General features: G+C 41.3%; 2 protein-coding genes across 2 annotated transcripts; both read left to right on the top strand.

The window, feature by feature from the left end:
- Positions 1–3,910: 3,910 nt before the first annotated feature.
- On the top strand, positions 3,911–9,473 carry LOC139926886 (protein SSUH2 homolog). The gene is made up of 9 exons (XM_071918742.2): positions 3,911–4,025; positions 5,121–5,272; positions 5,588–5,648; positions 5,850–5,971; positions 7,430–7,521; positions 7,684–7,776; positions 8,906–9,011; positions 9,098–9,205; positions 9,324–9,473. The coding sequence occupies exons 1-9, from the start codon at positions 3,911–3,913 to the stop codon at positions 9,471–9,473; spliced, it is 999 nt and encodes a 332-aa protein (XP_071774843.2).
- A 4,306-nt stretch (positions 9,474–13,779) lies between these two features.
- Positions 13,780–20,308, top strand: gata5 (GATA binding protein 5). The gene is made up of 6 exons (XM_071918733.2): positions 13,780–14,299; positions 17,267–17,433; positions 18,707–18,835; positions 19,096–19,180; positions 19,560–19,690; positions 20,192–20,308. The coding sequence occupies exons 1-6, from the start codon at positions 13,780–13,782 to the stop codon at positions 20,306–20,308; spliced, it is 1,149 nt and encodes a 382-aa protein (XP_071774834.1).
- Positions 20,309–21,654: the final 1,346 nt, after the last annotated feature.

The following is a 21,654-nucleotide window of genomic DNA, read 5'->3' as shown; positions in this document are numbered from 1 at the left end:
AGGCCCAGAGGCACTGCACAGCCCCTATGTTATAAAAGAACACTGCACAGTTTGGGTGAGAAAAGTGATTACTGACTGGTGACAATGTAAGCTGTAATGTGATGAAACTGAACACATTTTTCCATCTATCTTTTCAGTGTGTAACCACAATGTGTAGTCAAGACCAGATGTGCATCCATCCCCACCGCCACCACCATTACACACACACACACACACACACACTATCACTCAAGCCCACATAATATGAACTCATGGATTAGCTTGTTCTACCACAGAGTTAAGTGAACTTTATCCCCATGCCAACAAGAGGTGTGTCCACCTCGACTCACACAGGTACAATGGCTTCTCAGAATCACCTTTATTGCTTTTGCCAGGAATTTCCTCCGTTAAATTCATTACATGGCTAATAAACAGGAGAGTGCATTGACCAAACGTGTGTGTGTGTGTACATGTGTCTGTGCATGCCAACACGCACGTCAGCGTTCATGTTTACATGTGTCTACAGACATGTATGAGTACTGTGGTGGCCCCTGCTCTGTGGGGCCCCAGCAGTCCCTCAGCCTCAGCCCGGCAGTAGCAGCAGGACCAGCAGCACAGATAGGGACTGACAGTGTGAAATGAAACACACAGATAGGGAAGTGGCAGCCAGGCAGACAGGAGCCAGTCTCTCATGGGCGCTGGAGATTAGGCTGACTCCTACTTCACATTCCCCAGCAACCAGAGGGGGGGGGGGGGGCATGTGCGAACCCCCTAAATCCTTTCTTCCCCTGTATCTGTTCCTTGTGTACACTGGCATGGGTCTATTAGTCTCTGGTAGAAGTCGACTGAGGGAGAGTTGTAAGAGAAGGGGGAAAAAGTTCACATTTTCGGGATGATGATGAGAGGAGAGGAGAGGAGAGGCCCCTGCCCCCCCGCCCCCCTGTCTGTAGTCTGCTGGAGGTCTGGGAAGGCCTTGGTGTAGAAAAGGATGGCTCATTCCAAAACAAAATATCCACCATTATTATAGAACTTTTGTTCCAATGGGAGATATCAACTATTTTGAAATGAATGCGTTGAAAAGTGGCATATTCTCAAAATGATTGTGAAAGGAAGCACATCTTGGAAATACAGAAAAACTGTCAGCTTTGCTTACAAAATGTAAAACATTTTGAGGCTGGAGTCACCAGTGTTTTTAAAATATTTATTGAAAAACAAGATGTCCAACATGGGATAACATTATTACTGAACCATTTTGTTCCAATGTGAGATATCAACTGTTTGAAGTGAACGCATTGACATGGTACATTCTCAAAAAAAATCATCAAATAATCAAAATGATTGTGAAAGTAAGCACATCTTGGAAATATATAAAATTTCCCAGCTTTGCTTATAAAATGTAAAAAAAAAATTGAGGATGGAGTCACCAGTGTTTTTAAAATATAGACTGAATGAGGTATTTCAGTTAAATTAAAACACTGAAGCAAGCCAGCAAGACTGTTTGTTTATTTGTTTGTTTCTCATATTCCCACCAGTACTGGCATTACTTTCGGTTTCGTTTCTCTTCGCATACTCCTTAGAATGCTGTCAGCAATGTTCAAATGCTAAATCCAGCCACATGTATAGGGATGTTGATAGACATGTCATGCTGCCTCAATATTCCCCATGCTGAAACGGTTCGGCTCTGCTCCCTGTGGCCAGACTCCCCATCTTGTCTCCAGACTCCTCTCTCGGCAGGCCGGTTGCTACCGTGCGTCACATTCTGCTGCCTTTCAAGACCAGAAAAGCCAGGAAGCTCCACACATCACACGCATCCAGCCGCAGAAGACAAACAGGATTTGAACCCACTTCCCACATATGGGAACGCAGCCGTCTGCCGTCAAGCTAAGCGGAGAAATGAACCTTGGATCGTCCCAGATGCCTGTAGTACTGAGCTAAGGAGGGGAAATCAGGCCTGGCGATAGGTGGTATCTGTGCTTTACTCATGTCTAACTGTCGGCTACTCTGTCAGCCTTCTCCTACACCGACATGGGTCCTATCAGATCTATTTGAGCATGTCTTCGCTAACTGGTCATTATGGTTTCGGGGTTGGATTGGTTTGACTTGATAACGCTGTACGTTTTCTCAGTGATGAATGAAGACCGGGACGATGTTATCTGGAGCGATCATAACACAATTTGCACTGCTGACAAGAAATTAGAGAAAAGCCTCTGAAACAAGACCATGGGCACACACACAAACATACACACACACACAGAGACAACTTTAATCTGTCCTTTCATAGACAATAAATACCTTTGGGAAATTCCTAACTTATCTTGCAGGCATGTGTATGTAAAATGAAGATAGAGGCTGAAATTCCATTGGAGTCGAAAGAATGCAGCCGTAAAGGACAGTGGCGTCGCATTAGGGGGGTGATCAAAGTCGAAAGGCATTTCTATCCGGAGACAATGCCTCCCTGGCGGATAGGCCTATCAGTCAGTCCAGAGAAACATTACCAAAAACTGACATAAACAGCAGATATGCGGCCTGCAACGGGAATGCGCCGCATTTGCAGGATCCCAGTTTTTATTGACATAACCACAGACTGACCGGGGGGAGCTGTAATTGTGCCACGGGCCCCCCGACACAGAGCCGCGCGGAACGCCGTGATGGACTGTGCAAATGAGGCTGCGGTGGAGCGGGCCTTCACCGATCACCTCATTCATAAGGTCGCTATCTGACTCCTGTACTGAGAGACGAGAATTACTTCATGCGCTAAAACCACCTCGCTGGCTTTTTCTCCAGGGTGAGAGATTGGGGTTACGGCAGGCGGTGCACAGAGAGTTTATGCTTGGGGGAAATACACAGAAATGGAATGAAATGGCTTGCTGTGTGATCGTTAGACCTAGAGGATGAGGTCACAAGAGGAAGTGCCCATCCTTGTTTGATTGCTACTGAGATAAAATGTTTACTTTACCTGACTTTTCCTTATTTCTTTACCTAGGATTTCTCTATCATATATGGACATTTTAGGGTCACATGTCCCGTCACCATGAATCTGTCTCTGTGTAGACACATTCCTGTGAACACAATGACTCAAGAGTAATGTGAAAATGAAGAGCAACCTCATACTTACACCACAGGTTTGCCCTAAAGAATAGATGATTTGATTAGATTTTGGAGCACCTTGCTGAATAAATTTGCTTATTAATGAGGAAAATGATTTTCTTGAAACTACTATAACTCCTTAATGCTTTAAAGAAACTGAGTTAATATTAATACCACACTTGTGTTATGTGAAGACAAGTATGTTCCCATTGCAATATTTGCTAATTAATCCATTAATTATATGTCATATCATTTTTTTAACAACAGGTAGCAGGAATCAATACATTTACAACTGGTAATGTTTCTTCTATAGTACATAGTGTTGGGAAAGAGTGGGTAGGAATGCAGGTAGGAAGAGGAAGACAGTTGATCTCGTAAATGAGAATATAAGAGAGGTGTGTTTTCCTGTAAGTCAGTTAACTCCAACATCCATAAAGAGGCACACCTTTGTCATTTTACCTGTCTCTCAGCGCGGTGATCCTCGGCCATCTACTTCTATTTGATTTTTCTCGGTGAAAATGGACACTCTATCACAAGAAAGGTGAGTTTGTCACCTGTGGTTGGCTTCAGTTGTTGCTAATTGTTTTTCTACAATGGGGCCACAAGTTAGGTATTTTTGTTGCATTTTACTGGCTCTAAGTGAGTAGTGTATTTAATGAAACATAAATGTTTTCTTGTTTGGACCACCTTTGTAGATAGTTTCGTTTAGTTTAGTCTCCTCCTTGGAGGAAAATCCAGTGTCAATTAAAAATGACATATTATTTGTTGGTACAGTTTTTTGGGAGTGGTATCTTCACCTCTTGCCCTGTTTAGATGATCAAATGTTTTTAGCCAAAATCAAGAGATGGTATTGGGTTTGATGGAGGTGATAGTGGTGATGTTTCAGGTGATGGTGGAGGTTATGATGATCATTAATGGTTATGGTGGTGGTGGTAGCACTGGAGGGTGGGAGAGTGAAGGTATAATGTAGCCAAGGGGGAGAAAGAAAAGTCAGTGACCAGGAATATGTAAGACAGCAAGGCATTTATTTATATTAACACTTCAAATGACCACATACAGTACTTTTATTTGTTTTAGCATCAATTTCAGCTTTCACCAAAAAAAAAAAAAAGATGAAAAGAAGAAGGTAGTAATGTTCTTGTTGTGTCATCAAACCTTCTGATGCATTACCATATTTACATAATTTTTCACGCAGATTTGAGTACTCTGATATCTGGTAATACTTCTGTCAAATCAGTTCAATACAATTTCCCAGATTTGAATGGATTTCAGAAATGAGTTGGATCAGAGTTCAGGTCATCACACAGAGAACAGCCCACAGTTCCTCTTTGCTACAGCATGTAGCTCTACACCTACACATCTCCTATCAAACCAGACAGAACCCCTCCCACATGGCACGTTGGCAGTAGTATAACATGCATGAACAGGGCAAAACTTAAGAAAGGATGAGTTTGTACTTTTATTTCAAAATCATTTAGTTAAGCTGTCAGAGATGTGACGCAGCATGCTGGGTTGTAAATGTAATGAATCATTTTTGCTTCCTTTTCATGACAGCATACCTGGCTATGATGGAACGGTAGAAGAGGGTGAAGGTACAGTAACCAGCCCGAATACTGATTGCCATACAGCTGCTCAGACTGAAATTTGTAATCTTAAAATATATGAAAATGCACATGGCAATTCATCTACTCACTGATGGATGATTGATTGTTGAATGACCTGATGTTTCATTAGTTTATATAAACCATCACTAAACCTGTTGCAGGTACAATCCTTCCCCCTCCCACGCTGTCCAACCCAGCCCGGCCTGAAGCTCAGCCCTCACATCCAAACTGGGAGTAAGTTTCCAAATACATTTTGCACATCATACCCATAACAATAATAAAATAGTAAAATCTATCCGGATACCTGTGGTGATATTCAGAGTATCCTTTAAAGCCTTACTTGTTATCAGTGTCCTACAGAAAAAAAAATGTATAAAGTAACGTAGCTCTGTTGCTCCAAACTAGACACATCATGTGTGAGTGTGTGATTTCATTTTCTGAACCACGTAGAACTCATGGTGTTGTTTTGCAGCATCCCATCTCTTAGCAAAGATGCAGCTCGACAGGCCTTCGTCAAGTACGTGTCAGATAAACGCTTCTTCGGTTCAAGGCCGGCGGAGAATGGCCTGATCACCAACATGGAGGCCTTTAATACATACAGGGTGAGACAGAGACCCACACATGATGACATTAATCATACTGCCTGGTTGTTGTCACACTAGTTGAATATCTCTAAAATTCAGAGGATGCAGTCTGTGAAACTGTTATGATTTTGGTAACCAAAGGCTGAAGTCACCTACTATCCTTTAAAACATGCCTTGATTTGTTTTATTTAAGAGTTCTAGATGTCTAAGTTTGAAATGAAACTCTTCATTTTCAAACAAGATAGTCTGTCAAATGTAGCGGTCCCTCTTGCCTCTTGTAATTTATGTTCTCGCTCTTCTCACTCTGCTTGATTCATGTCTTTCCCTCTTCAGTATTGCCTGGAAACCTTTACCGAGACAAGAAAGACGCAAGTGAATCGATTACCATACTATGGTAAAGTACTTTTTGCATACTTATTTGTTTCTGAGGAAAACAGAGAGGATGGTCAGGTCAGGTGCTGCTTGGATGTCTGGAGGGTCTTTACTCTCTGGAATACGGCTCTTTTAATAGGACCTAAACATTTGCTTTGTTTGCAATAAGCCAATGCATCTATCTTCACATGTAAAGTATGACTGTATGATGTGTTTATGTCAGGTGAGCCAATTGACACCAGTGACCAAACACCACCTGAGCCCTGGGACATTCCAGTTGATGTCCCCGCCTTTTTTAACGATGGGGAGCAAATCCTCAAGATTCCACACACATCATCTGTGAAGGTAGGCTAGTGTAGCCTATTCATTGACCATTTCCCATGGCGGCCATTTTTAACTGTTGGGATGGGAAACTACCCGAAAGATTGGCATGTAGCCTATAGGTCTAAATAAAACTATAATGTTACTAAAACACATAAGTGAGGACTTCAGATAGATAGTGGTCATCAAATTAGCTAGCAATCTCAGGAGCAACAGCTGCAACAACTGCAATTTAGCAGAGAAGTTAGCTAGCTTACTAGCTAGTTAGCTACTAGCTAGTATATTACCGTGAATATATATCCCTCCACAATCCTTGAGATTCATCCCTTTAATATGGCTTTTAGTGGGGAATCTGTGAAATGACAAGTGTTTGTCCAGTTCTTGACGTTTGTATAGCCGCTTTTCCACCGCATGGTACCGGCTCAACTCGCCTCGACTCGACTCTACTCGCTTTTGGTAGTACCACTTGGTTTTCCACTGCAGATAGTACCCCCCCACCCCCCCCACAACTGGTCGTCATAGCGACGCACACTAACGTACTATTCATACGTGAAATTGAGTATGTAGTGCGTTCCAACTGCATAGTATGTAAATTTTGTGTACGCGAGAAATGCCCGGGTGGATGTATACTAGATTAGCAAGAATTTCTGAGTGTGCGGCATGAGTTTACTGGACATACTCAACCGCCCCAAAACGCATTGCGTCTCTTCAGACTGCGGAATGGCGGACTGCGAGGCAGACGGTCTCTGAAAACGTCGCAGCAGATTTACAAACAGGCGTTATTTGGATAAACTGACCACATATTGGGAATCTACATGGTTACTTTCCCGCCTGAAAAAATATTAAAACTTAATAAAGTGACATATTAACAGTCGTAGAGCCAAAATTACAACAGTTTTTAGCCTGCTTTAAAATCCCCGCTATCGCTGCTGGCAATGATGACGATTCTCTCTGACCAATCAGTAGTCTGCAGTGTTTTCACGTCACCTTTTGGTATCGCCTCAGCTCGCTTGGAACCTCGACGGAGGTGCTACCAAAAAAAGTACCAGGTACCAGGTAATATGGTACCTGGTACCTGGTACTTGCCCAATGGAAAACCAAAAAAGGCGAGTAGAGTCGAGTCGAGTTGAGCCGGTACCATGCGGTGGAAAAGCGGCATAAGATGTGCATCTTGGTACACAGTTCAAAATGGCCACCGTGGGAATAAAGGCAGTATAGGCCTAGCTTTCACTCCAAATCACTGATATCAGTTATTCTGTTTGAGTGGAGAGTGGCTGTCAAAGTGTGAAGTCAGCATTTCCCTGGCTCTAACAGAGCTTCGTTTCACCAACAGGACTGCATTCACTGTGATTTCATGGGAAAAGTGCGCTGCATTCACTGTTCCGGCCATGGTAAAGTAAGTGACCACTGAAGGCTTCGACAGAGGAGACCCACAGACAGCTGGTCTGGCTCATGCTTTGCCTGTTCTCATATCTCTTATAGAGACAATGCTATGGATGCGGCGGGCGCGGCGTTCACAGAACTGCTAGCAATACGCGTACCTGCATCCTCTGTGGCGGAGGTGGGAGGATGAGGTAAGTCTGCTTTGTTTTTGTTTCTTTTTTTGTTTTCTTTTATCCAAACCTTTGAATCTGTATCACGATAGCATGATAAGGTGTGAGCTGTTTGACATAAAATGCTACATGACCTGTATATTATGTGACCCCTTTGTTTTTGTTTTTGTTTTTGTCTCACAGGTGTTTGGGTTGCTCTGGCTCGGGCAAGACCAGATGTGGTAAATGTTTGGGCAAGCGTAAGATCGTGGTCTCGCTCAGCGTCATTGTCAGATGGTTAGCGTTGTTGGTTTGTTATTTCAAAAATGTGTCAGAGCTGTAATGCCTTTTCTTTTTTGTGGTCAAAACTTTGAGTCAAAAGCCTTCATGATGTGTCAAACCTGTTTATGGCCAAATGTAGTTTGACTTTCGCATAGCAGAATCAGAATCACTTTATAATAAAACATAATAAATGTGGCCATGGCGTATATCAACAAGTAATGCATTAAAATAGAGACACACATCTTACACAGCCAACAGCCTCACATTCATGCAGGGGAAAGTGTAAGTCATACAACAGACAGTAGACTGTATACATCACTCTACATGTATACATCTACACTACCAGTCAAAAGTTTGGACACACCACATTTTTCTTATTTTTACTATTTTTCCACATTTTAGAGTAATAGTAAAGACATCAAAACTATCAAATAACACAAATGGAATTATGCAGTAGCAAAAGAGTGTTAAACAAATCAAAACTATCTTATATTTTAGATTCTTTAAAGTAGCCGCCCTTTGCCTTGATGGAAAGACAAATGCTTTTTTTTTTTTTGAACAAAGTGTTTATTTCTACTTATGCACGTTTTAATTGTACACAGCTACTTTGAAAGACAAAGGCTTTGGAAACAAATTCATATATTGGCATCAACTTCACTATTTATATTTATCTAAGACAGTGATTCTCAACCTTTTTCATATCAAGGACCCTAATTTAGTACAAATTAGGGAGACGGACCCCCATTTGATGAGATTTTGTCTCTTGGACCCAAATCTGAGAATATTTTTATTGTTAGATATGATGTTGTCCAGAATTCCATGACTATCTGTATTGTAGGTAGAGAGATAACAGAGAAACTATGATATTCTTCTACATTCTCTAATTGTGTTAACTTCTTGTAAATCAAATAATGGTGAAGTTTAACAATTCATCAATTTGCTGGGGACCCCCTGGAACCCACTCAAGGACCCCTGGTGGTCCCCGGACCCCATGTTGAGAACCACTGATCTAAGAAACAAATTTCAAGCATTTAAGCAGAAGCCTTTAGATCAAAATAGCTTTAAGAGAATGGAAAAACATAGAGCATTCAATCAGGTGTGTCCAAACTTTTGACTGGTAGTGTATATTCTGCATTTCCTACAGGACTACCAACAAAGAAGAATACACAGTGGACCAGTCCAGTGGTTTAATGATGGGCAAACTGGACGAGGTGCCTGGAAAGGAGCTGTTCACAGACTCTGACATCATGGTAAAAACAAATAGGAAAAAAAAACAAGGTATTTATCTGCTTAAAAAAGACAACCTTTTTTTTAACCTCTTTGATGTGTGATGCAGGTTCACCCAGTTGTGAGTTTCCCAGAGCCGACAGTGGTGGCGACCTCAGAAAGGCTAGTGAGGGAGCACCAAGCCAAGTATTCTCAAACTTCAAACATTCTGCAGCAGGTAGGGAGGTTTCGCAAAGCCTCTGTGTTTCTACTAAAGCCCCACACACAGCACACACACTGGAATCTGTTCCCCTTGTTGACTCACTCTCTCTCTCTCTCTCTGTCTCTCTCTGCAGCGTCAAACCATAGAGTTGCTTCCCATTACCAAGGTGACCTACGAATGGAGGGGAAAGCCACATGTGTTCTTTGTGTATGGGACCGACCTCAAAGTCAGTGCTGTTGATTACCCTGCTGCCTGCTGCTGCTGCAGCTGCACAGTGATGTAGCTGAGCCGGGGCTGCAGCCTCATGCTGCACAGGAATTATAGGCTGCATGTTTTAATGGAAGATCACTTGCAGTTCATGTATTGAAATTGTTTTTTTGTATGTGATTGATGGCTATGACGTGTGACATGTCATGCTGGTGATGTACTGCGGGTTGTGGAAATGCTTTTTGTAATGAGATAATTACAGTCGATCAACATGTATGTATGTATCTCTCTGTCTCTCTCTCTCTCTCTCTCTCTCTCTATCTATCTATCTATCTATCTATCTATCTATCTATCTATCTATCTATCTATCTATCTATATCCTCATTTGTAAACATTTCAGAATAATTTAATATTATGTTGTTTCAATTTCCAGATGATATAATTTAATGTTGATAGTGTGAAAGTTGTCACATGATAATAAAAAGAGTTAATGACATTTTAACACCCTAATCACTGAAATAAGGTCTATTTGGAGATGATATCCTAACCTGTTTTGGGATGTGCAAGAGGCTATAAATCTGTAGGTGATGTAGCTGCAATTATGATTAGAATGGTGCCAAGATAAGGAGGCTGATTTATCTCACTAGCCTACAAGAGTCTAGCTCTAATCATTATAGTTTAAATTGTTCAGATTAAGAGTTACCTGCAGTGATAAACATATGTTTGTTATTTGAGAAAATTTGCATGACTGTCTGTATAGCCTGTGTAGCTTTGCAGGCGTATTAACATTTCTCAGTAACCCCAGGCTATGTATATTCAGACAAGAAAGGTGATTGTGCCAACTGTTGGAATTAGGCCAACAACTCAAACACATTGGATCTAATAATTTTCATTCCCTAATTGTATAATTCACTTCCAATGACCGCATACACTCACACCAAAAAAGTAAAAAGTTTAAACGGGGGAAAGTTTTCTTTGTTTGTTTCTTTTATGTATTTTTTTTGTACAAAATTTCATATTTGTAAAATATTGTTGTTTTACAAAAACATATTTGAACTGTTTTTTTCCTGAAAAGCGTAAAGGTTATTTGCAGTAAAAGTAAAAGGTGATAATTTACATGTTGACTTCTCTGTTTTACTTCAAGTGACAATTTACTGTGGGACTTTTCAGTGGCCTATTTTTTAAATAGCCTAATAACAACATTATTTAATAACATTAAAATCACATAGACTTGCATTACGATCTCTGTCACTAAAATTGGTTGACACGAAATTATATGCAAAAGCTATAAATTTGGGGCGACTGAAGCCGTTTCACAAATCGTCATCAAGTGGTTGGCCATTAAAAGGTGAAGAGACGCAGACAGACGGGCGACTGCACTCATCTTTGATTAAGATGGACGGATGTAGAAAACAGAGAGATTAATCACTGGACCTTCCGCTCAGATGAGGCAAAAAGCGATCTTAATATAATGTTATTATTCTGCTTAAAACCTTGAGAGACAGAAAAGAGAAATCAGAAGAAATTCAAACTTTGTGAGGAGATATTCAACTATCATGAGAATAAGTCGTCTCATCTTGTAGCTAAATACAGTTTCAAAGATGACTTATATGTTATTTCACAAATATACAAGAGGCCGGTCATTTTTCTGAAGGAGCGTGTTGTTTTAATCAGGCCTCTCATGTTTGCCATGAGACAACAAACACATTAGTTTTCATTCTTTCGTGTTTAAAAATTACCATCATAAGATATTATGGTATGTTGTAAATTGTAGCTTAATGATAAGGACAGGCTTATAGACCTATAACTATGGGCCGATAGTTATTGAAAATGCTCTAGCCTATTTAGCGGATTTCTAGCTGATTTTAAAAATAAATACAAAGGTGATTTCGCAAATATGCAGAAATTAACTAATGATTCCTACGTTGCTGATTTTTATCATCAGATTAGAATATTGCCATTATAATGGCAATATTCTAATCTGAATATAGAAGAATATTGCCATTATAATGGCAATATTCTAATCTGGGCTACAGCCCACAATATTGTAGTACTTTATTGTATCTTTTTTTCCCACGGCCTATATTGTACCCAGAAATTTTCTACAGAAATAGCTGTTTTTATTTTATTTTATTTTATTTTATTGTATATTATTTTTTATTATTTTATTTCATCTCCGAATCAATATCTCAACATGATCAACATCTGGCGCGCTGCTGAGGTTATTCAGCATGATAATCATATCTTCATAACTCCACGGTGCCACATCATTAGCAGCGGCGGCCTCGTGCTGCAGGACAACATTAAGCCTTGCTGTAATTATTGTTGTTTCACCAGGTTATTGGTCGTATTTCTTATCGGATTTCTGCTTTTACAGAGAACTCGTAGAGATTTATCTCACCATAAAACCGTACATAACTTTCTCTTTCGAGGATCGGTCATTTTACTGCAACGTGTGTTTTCATGAGTTGAGTTAACGGCTCCTTACAAGCACCACTGATATATACCCACTATTATAAAATGGTGGAGATTGGTCTATTTGTTATATTATAGTCGCTTTAATATGCATAGAAGTTATTTAGGCTCAGTTTGACTATTAGAATTTGGATTTTAATTTTTGACAAATGATAACAGGAGGAATGGAGACGGAAGTTTGGCCTGTAATTGTTAATTTCTAAATTAAGTGTTGTTGTTTAATCCAGTGATGTGGTAAATTTAAAGATGGGTGATCATCATAAGGCAAACAACCACCGATATAAAACTCAATTATAATTTCAGAAAAGCGTTTATTTAGGCCTATGTCCCTCTCCTTAAAATGCCCTATCTTCCTATAACTTGAGCTACATCAGTTTGATACTATTTACTATGATGTACACTATGAATTTATGTAAAAACGAAGAAAAAGAAGATTTATGTCAGCTCTAAAAAGGTGAGTACGCTCTATTCCGTATATAAAACTGAGTCGGCCTACTGGATGAACTGAAGTTAGTTGGGTTTACTCTCCATATGCTTCTAAATCTGTCCAAACCGCTGCGGCTGCCTTCTTTCTAGTGAAACATGAACTCTGATCGACTCTAAAACATTAAAAGGTGCACTACAGGTGCCATTAAAGCTGGTACTCACGTCCCCTCACCCGCCACCCCCACCCTCGGGCCCCTCTCCTCCCCTCTCCGGCACCCAGGGGCCCTCCCTCCCTCCCTACCTACCTCGGAGCAGCGGGCTGCGTCACGTGTTTCTCTCCCATACAAATTTTCCAGTAGGGGAGCGAATAGGAGCACACTCATATCAGCAATTATCAGCGACAGTAACTATCTCCAGATATACCGGCAGGAAGAGAGAGGCTGCAATCGTCCCGAGCTTGCTTTTATTTTTCTCCGAGCACTGCGCGCAACTTTTACGCATGAACCAGAGTTGGGGATATTTGGAGAGGCTCCACGGTGTTCCCTCGTCGGTCTGTATCTGTCTGGAGTGACCAAGTTTGCCCGCTGCGCTCTTCTATTGAGTTTGTAAGGCTAAGGACCGGACTTTTTATCACCCGACCGTCCTTATCTGGTGAGATAATACACTGAGAGCCCTTGGAATGAAATTGTATTCCTCCTATGCGCAGCAAGGGCTATTATCAACGTTTTATGTGATTTGAGTTGCTATTGATAGAAAATATATGCACGGCAGATATGGAACAGGGCTTGCTATCTGTTCTGTTGTTTGATTTGGTTCCTGTTATAGTTATGATTTAATGAGACGTGCGGCGGGCAGTGTGCTGCTGCAGGATATCTGGGGTCGCTGATAGTTTGCTCTATCTACATGGACAGATATCACCGATCATTAGTGTCATTTTAATCCATTTAATGTCAATCAGAATGATACAAGTGAAATATGGCTGATGATATTGATCGATTGTTGAAGTTTTTCTTTGCTGTGGCTCCTCCATTATGCGTGACTGCAAGCCAACTTCTATTTAACCTACACACAATTATGAGAACGATTCTTCAAGGGTATATTTATAAAAAATAAAAATAAAAAAAAAGAAAGAAAGAAAAGATAACTGTGTACAAAAATGTGAAAATGACAACATCATAACTGTCCTTGAGGCTGCTGGTGTGAATGCCAGACTTGGAGGTGACGATTGCGATTGTGATTGATTGGGTTTCCTTCATTTCCATAATTATGGCCCTAATTTGTTTATTGTCTGATTTCTTTCCAGGCCAGGAAACTTCCAGAAGGTTTTTATCCTATCAACGGTTCAAAAAGACCCACAGAATTCCCTCGGGGGAGCGTGGACGTGCCTTTACGCGTGGACAGTATCACACCACCGGACTGAGAACATCATCAGAAAAAAACATATTTTCTATCTTCTAAACAGGACATAATAAGTTGTCAAAATGTATCAAAGCCTCGCGCTCTCCTCCAACCAGTCCCCTTACGCGCATGACACCGGGAATTACATCCACCCCTCGGCCAGCTCTCCGGTCTACGTGCCCACCACCAGAGTCCCGGCCATGCTGCCCACGCTGCCCTACCTGCAGACCTGCGACTCCCCGCACCAGTCCCACGGCCTCGGCGGGCACCACGGCTGGCCCCAGACCGGCACGGACGGCTCCTCCTTCACGCCCAGCAGTCCTCACCCTCCGCCCGGCTTCTCCTACTCGCACAGTCCGCCTGTCAGCACCAACACCGGCCGGGATGCGACCTACCAGAGCCCGCTGGTTCTCGGTAACGGCGCCCGGGCAGACCAGTATGGAGGCGCGCTGGTGCGCTCGGTCGGCGGGTCCTATTCCAGCCCCTACGCCTACATGAGCCCGGAGATGGCGACCTCCTCCTGGACGCCCGGACACTTCGAGAGCGGCGTGATCAGTCTGCAAGGACGGCAAGGATGCCTGTCCGGGAGAAGGTCCAGTCTGGGTATGTATAGGCCGCAGTTCAAGTCACTTCACTAAACCCTGAAGTATGTCATCTATTATCTAGGCTATCTATTATCATTTGCCACCAAAACTTCCAAAACCCGCTTATATCATTAGACTAAATTTCTGGGGAAGAAGTGAAGCAATTCCTGATGACAAGATATTATTATTTGGTCAATGTGACAAATTTAGACACAGGTCAGCAAACTATCAGCCAGGAAGATTGGTGCTGAATGCTCCCCTGATGTGATTTTTAAGATATTTAAAATAGAATTATTGTGATTTTTGCTTGATCTTTGCTCTCCATTATAATGATCAAAATGATAAAATCAAAATTAGACTCACATAAAGTATAAGTGCCCACCGTATCCTTTCTATACCCTATTGACGCCTATGGCCTCGCCTGTATATCACAAAAAAAAATAAAAAATAATGATAATAATAATAATGATGATGATGATAATAATTATTATAATAATAATATTTTACCATTAATTTTATAATTATATATATAGCCTACATGGTTATTGAAATGAAAAATGGCCTTATGAATATGACATGTTATTGTTACAGGCTAACTATAAACAAAACAAGCAGGCTCTTCTATAAAGGTAGCCTGTTCGTTCATATTCTGTATTTTTTTTTCGTTATTTCCACACTCCCTCTTTAACACGAGTGATTGGTACTTTAACCTTTCGTTTGGCAATGGTTGGCAAGGCCATGTTATATGGGGCTCTGACTTTACATTTTATTGCGTTGTTGTTTTCTTAAGTTATTTATTGTAGCTGGTGATTGAGAGGCCCAACAATGCTCAGTGGAACCTGGGTTAGTGCCATCCATGGGTCGGGAGGACGAGATTCAATCAAGTCTCCTAAACAATCCTCCATCGGATTTAGACAATACACATTCTTCAGAAGAGAGGCTCGCTAAAAACAATTAATTAAAATGCTAATTTAATCCACAGTTCAATACACACTGGGACAAAAAACACACTGAAAAGAACCATTGTCACAACAATCAGTTATCACCTTGATCAGACAGACAACCAGGGTCTATAACGGTCTGAAACATTTCTACCTGTATGCTTAAACATTTATTAAGTAACTCAGGGACACACCTTTTGAAGTCGACATTGAAAAGGCGTGTTAAACATTTCAGTCAGACCCAGATTGGATAGTTCAAGCATTTGCTGCGACTCTTGTCCAGCAGTTTGTTTGATTTGGCCTAATAGCTGTTTCACACTTGGCAGAAACCGGGATAAATTAATTATGAAAATATAAAATCCAGTTTTGTCCTTTAGTCTCTTGTCGACCGGATTGGATGATGAACGAAGAATTTCTTCCCTAACGAAAAATGACTGTAATAATCCTATAATATTCAAATAGGGACTTACAGTGTGACTGATGTGCTTAATACTTAATAGTGAGATTAGTGTGAATTTATTTACTTTATGGCATTTTTATGTCCTATGGGATCACTATAAGATTCCTATAATATTCCTATTGACAGTCTCGTCTGCGGTTTATAATGACGTTATTGTAGGCCTACTTTATTGTATTTTTTTATCTCGTATTATATTCCTATAACATTCCTATAGAGATTGAAAGTTTATTTGTGGTGCTCAATAGTGAGTATTGACCTTATGGTGCTTTATCGTATCTCCTGGTATCACTATAACATTCCTACAGGATATAATTTATGGCTTATGCTGCAGTATTTATGATCCTTCTCAAATGTATTGTAGGAGCCTATACAGTTCTTTTTCATAAAGTTTAATTTAGACATGTGCAAAAGAATATGCACATGGGGCAGGGGCTGTTCGTTCTTTGTAAATTATTATAATCCTGGTTATCCCAAACCATCTAGCTGCCCTCAGCCTTAGTGTAATCCATTATATTCGTCTGCAATTAATAGCATCACAAATTTAAACATTAAATGAGTCAAAAAGAGAGTAAAACAGGCTCACGGCAGAATATATTCTACTATGGTTAGGCTGTGTTTTGGACACCGGCGGGGTCTCTCTCGGGTCTCTCTCGGGTCTCTCTCGGTCTGTCCCAATTGAGGGATTAGGAATTTGAGCAATTAATGCCAGGAGTCCGTCGTGTGTCAGAGCTGTGATGGATGGAGGGACCCCTGGATCCTTCAGGCTGATAACAGCCCCATTCACCCCCACCAACAGATTCCTCCATCCCTCTGTCTCCCGACTGATTCATTCGGGGTTTGATGTCTCTTCATCAGAGGTTTTAAATTCCTCCCTGGCTATTCATCATGCAGTGGCCCGTAACCAGACCCGCCCCCTCCACCCCCCCTGTAGACAAAGTTTAGAGGAAAATGTTGTGCTGTTGTCTATTCCTAATTATGTTTTTTTTTTTTTTTTTTTTAACATTCCACAATTCCCCCGTACGAAAAAGAATGTAATTATGTATATTATATGCTAATTATGATGTAATTAGCCTAGGCCTATCCCATACATTTTACATGACATTGTACAAACATCACAGCAAAACTTTAAATCCCTGTAGGAATATTATGGGAATATCATAGTGATACCATAGGAGATACAAATATCATAAAGTACGATAAGCTCACGATAAACTCACTTATGAGCACTACAGACATGCTATTGCTTCCTATATAGATATTGTAGGAATTTTAGAATGATACCAAAACAGAAAGTTCGATAAGATCACTATAGACCTTTTAGGAATATTCTTGGAATTGTATGCAGATACCATAGAAAATTTAAAAACAGCTTGATAAGTAGTCCCTATAGGAATATTATATGGTTATTATTATAGTGATACCATATGAAATAAAATTACCATAAAGTATAATATACGATCACTATAGACCGATTTAAGTCCCTATATGACAGGGATATTATAGTGATTTTAAAACGTTGAGAGATACATAACAGGCCTCCGGTATAGATCAAACCTCACATTTGTGTCTTTCCTCCGGTCCTCAGACCTGATGGAGGAGATGCCGGAGGGCCGGGAGTGCGTCAACTGCGGCTCCATCTCCACGCCGCTGTGGCGGAGGGACGGCACCGGACACTACCTGTGTAACGCCTGCGGCCTCTACCACAAGATGAACGGCATCAACAGGCCGCTCATTAAGCCACAGAAACGCCTGGTAAGACGTAACTATTTTCATATGAAATTGAAGTTATTCATTCTGGGATGTAGTGACGGGAAAACTCACCTGAACTCAGTTCGATCAGCTTTTTATTTGCGGAAAAGAGTTTGGCACCTTTGTAGGGCTGACAAAAATCTTTATGATGTCAATTCATAGTACACATAGCAAATCAAACTGATATGAGTTATGTGAGGATAGGTTCTTTAAGGGGAAAAAACAGAAATTGTTCTTGTTTTTTTGAAAATATAATTCATTTTTGTTCATATTGGTGGTTGTTTGCCTTATGATGATCACCAACTGGAGGCTATAGTTCCCACCCTTTTATTTACCGCTATATCATGGTTAGAGCATGTAGGTAAATAACCCTATAGTAATATAGGACACTCTTAGGGTTGGGCAAGCTGGCTACAAGTAAGTCAACTAACAAAAACCATGCAATGTGTATTTTGCATATGTGACCAAGATAACCAAGGCTTTATTATAATCAGAAATTATCTCAATGTATGATTAGTTAATAGGTTGTTCTAAGGATACATAGTCTTTAACACTACCACTGAGGTCAAAATAGATAATGCACGGCCTATTAGTGGTCAGGGAGAGTTTGGAGAATGGAAAAGGGGGAGGGAGGGGGTGGGGGCGTTCAAGGCTTCACGGCTGTGTATTTCCCAGGAACTCGCCTCTCCAGAGCAGCTGTGGCTGTGAGTTGCCCAACAGTCTCCTTCCACAACTGAGCCGTTCTCCCTTTTCTCCTGTTTTTATTTGTCCCGCGGCGACCTTGCCCTTGGACGGGCCGTTTTTAGACAAGGCTCTCCGGAGCAACGTGACGAACTACTGTGTTGTGCTTTCGCTCTGAAGTCTCGCCTGTTGTCCCATACCAAAGCTGATAGTCGCCCCGCGGATCTGCACTGCTTACATTTCAGCACATTGTGAGAACGAAAAACTCAACTAATGACTTATTAGAATTCATGCATGGGACCGTGGAATGATAATACATCATTGTTGCACCAAAACATACTGACATCCTGCGATTCATGCTCAAAGTTGAGGGAGTAGTTCAAACTCCTGGTTTCTCAATCTATGGTTCAAGGATCCAAAATGAGCCACTTCTGACTGGTCCCCAATAGCAAAAAATGTCTTTTCCTGAGCCTAGCTGAAGATTTAAAACTGAAATTTCTCATTTTGGGTTCCAGCCTGAAAAAGAACCGTATGACTTTCAAATGTGAACTCACTCATTCTCTCTCTCTCTCTCTCTTTCTCTCTCTCTCTGCAGCAGACCACGTCCCGCCGGGCCGGCCTGTGCTGCACTAACTGCCACACCAGCACCACCACACTGTGGAGACGCAACGCCGAGGGAGAGCCCGTCTGTAACGCCTGCGGCCTCTACATGAAGCTGCATGGGGTAAACCACGTCTTCTCATGTCTCTCTCTCCCCCCCCCCCCCCCCCCCCCCCCCCCCTATAACCTGCATGTAACACAGCTAGGAGCAGCTCATTATTTGCACAGTGTAAAACCTCTCCAAGGGCATTGTGGTCATTGTTATCGGAGCGGCGGCGTGGGAGGGGAGGCTGTGTGGGTTGTCATGACACTCTGAATGCTGTGCTGTTGTGTCAGGGACTGGGAGGTGCGCTGAGCTAACGTGTGTTTCTCTCCTCCCGTCAGGTGCCCCGACCTCTGGCCATGAAGAAAGAGAGCATTCAGACCAGGAAGCGCAAACCCAAGATGCCCAAGAATAAAACCTCCACAGGTAGGAATGATGAAAAGAGATGGAGGTGATAGATATAGGTGGATAGATAAATCAGTTTCCTTATCTTGGATTTATAGGCTATTACACACATAACAGGTTAGGATATCCCAAATAGACCTTATTTCAGTGATTAAGGTGTAAAAATGTTGGTCATCTTTTTCATTATCATCTGACATCTTTCATTATAATATGACAATCCACCATACACTAGTGTCCTTACAGCATGCCTTCTCAAAATTGAAGCAACAGATTGTTTCCTTGATTGAAAAGTGTCTGAATTCTTTTACACGTATACAGAGTAGGAGACAGAGAGAGACAGAGAAACTCAACTCTTTTTTTGTTCCCACCACTCATTTGACATCCATCTATCATCCACCAGGAGGATCCACGGCCTCCGACACCAGCTCCCCATCCTCCCTCTCGGTCTCAGAACACGCCTCCACCATTAAGAGCGAACCCAATATGGCCCCGTCGCCCTACGCCGGACAGACCGTCACGTCCGTCACTCAGGTAAAACCCCTTCCTGTTTCCAACACACCCACCAGTCAGATCGTTACGCCCTATTATTCGACATACCCTGTTTTTCAGCAGGTACAGAAGCACATTATATCCTTTGATTTAGCAGCAAACATCCATTTGAAGCATTTCATTCCCAAACTCTAAAAATCCATTGTGAAAAAAAATGTTACCTGAACTTACTCAATGTTGCCTCCAAAATGTTGCCTTATTGTAGGCAAAGGTCTTCGAATAGCTTATGAGCTAAATTAACTTGAATATGAATTTTGAATGAGCTTTCATGCCAGCAACAATCAAGCCATTTTTTTTTTTCTCAGATCGGAAAGAACCTTCTCCTTTGTTTGCCTGACATTTTAGACAGAACATTTTCAACATGTAAAAGTTACTACAATGCTTGTTTCATAGTTTTTGTATGTGGCTGTATGTCAGTGATCCTGTTTATATGTTTATTTTTTAACATTGCGGTCAATTCAAATGTCCCCTTCCTCTCTGCAGACGTCCCAGCTAGACAGCACAGGCTCAGGACATGTGGACATTAAATACGAGGACTATCCCTTTACCCCGACCTCCATCGCCCCACAGAACTCCTGGTGCGCCCTGTCTCAAGCATGAGGAGTCACCGCTCCACCAGCGCAGCATAGCAAGACTACCATGCATCTTGATTTGGCTTCATCCCGGAGGCCATTATGGAAGTCTCTCCGCTACTGCAGTGATTGTCCCCTGAACTTTTGCCATTCTCTGGGGGCAACAGTGCGGCAGGGGTGAAGCAGGCGTGCAGAAACAGTGGGACTAGATCTGATCCTGGCTCACTTGACCTGAGGCCGTCTCACCTGCTTGATATAAACCTCTTATCGTGCATCAGGTTGGTCCTGTTACTTACAGGCTCAGCCGGAACACAGCTTACCTGGACCAAACTATAACTTATAAAGACACGGGGTAACTGGACTGCAGTTTTACACACGTAGGACTGTATATCCTGTTAGCCGCAGCACACCCGCATGACAGCTCATCCGGAGCGAAGAGCATAGCTGACCCAGGACCAGACACTGACGCCTGGCTCTCCTGAACTCAGATCCAACAGGCCGCAGACAAAAGACTGGTGACGAGAACTACCTATTACTGAGTGTCTTCCTTTTGGAGAAGCACTCTAGCAAAGATACCGATGTGAAGGCAATCAAGAAACGACGATAACTACGTTTTATAGCTGATAATTGATGTTCTTGTTAGTTTCCTTATGTGTTTGTTGTTGTCACCGGTGTTCGTCGATTTTGAAAAACATAATGAGAGGCAGTTTCAACATGTTATCGTCAGAGTGTTCACAGAGAAAACCGGAGGATGGACAGAAAATACCTTTTTTATGGCTGTTGAACATGTCTCATTACCGACGTGTAGATGATTAACTTTTATAGATACATTATTTATGTTGAGATAAGGACAGTTAAAAGTCATCGTGAACACTAAAGCCAGCCCACTGCTCACTGTTCCCCTTTTAGAATGGCTGGTGTGTAGTGTGGCCTCTAAGCTGCATAGATTATATGATTGATTTGTTTTCTATAAATTATAAACAAGTTTTATAAAATACAATAGATACAAACTGTATCTCTGGTTGTGAGATTTTAAAAAAAAATCAGGACCAGCCTTTTTGATCTAGAGGCCATGACTACATATCAGAGGTTTATCATAATTTTACTGTTTTAGCTTTTGGCATAAATGAAAGTGCAATGACTCCATTTTTCTCCAAAATTGAAGGCAAAACAAAAAGAGCATGAAATTATTCTAAATATATTAATCTAATTTTGTTGCCTATATTTTGTCAATATGTAAGGGAATTTTATTGTTATATTGTTCTAGAGAACTGAGTGTGTAAACCCAGCCTCTCGATTTCTTTTTTTTTTCTTTCTTTTTTTTTTTTTGCAATGCTCTTTGGAATCTGTTCAGGTTAATAAACTGATTCATAA

Source organism: Centroberyx gerrardi, chromosome 14 (assembly GCF_048128805.1).
Source record: "Centroberyx gerrardi isolate f3 chromosome 14, fCenGer3.hap1.cur.20231027, whole genome shotgun sequence".
Classification (NCBI taxonomy): Eukaryota; Metazoa; Chordata; class Actinopteri; order Beryciformes; family Berycidae; genus Centroberyx; species Centroberyx gerrardi.
The sequence above is the reverse complement of the archived record's forward strand: the minus strand, read 5'-3'. Positions and strand labels throughout refer to the sequence as shown.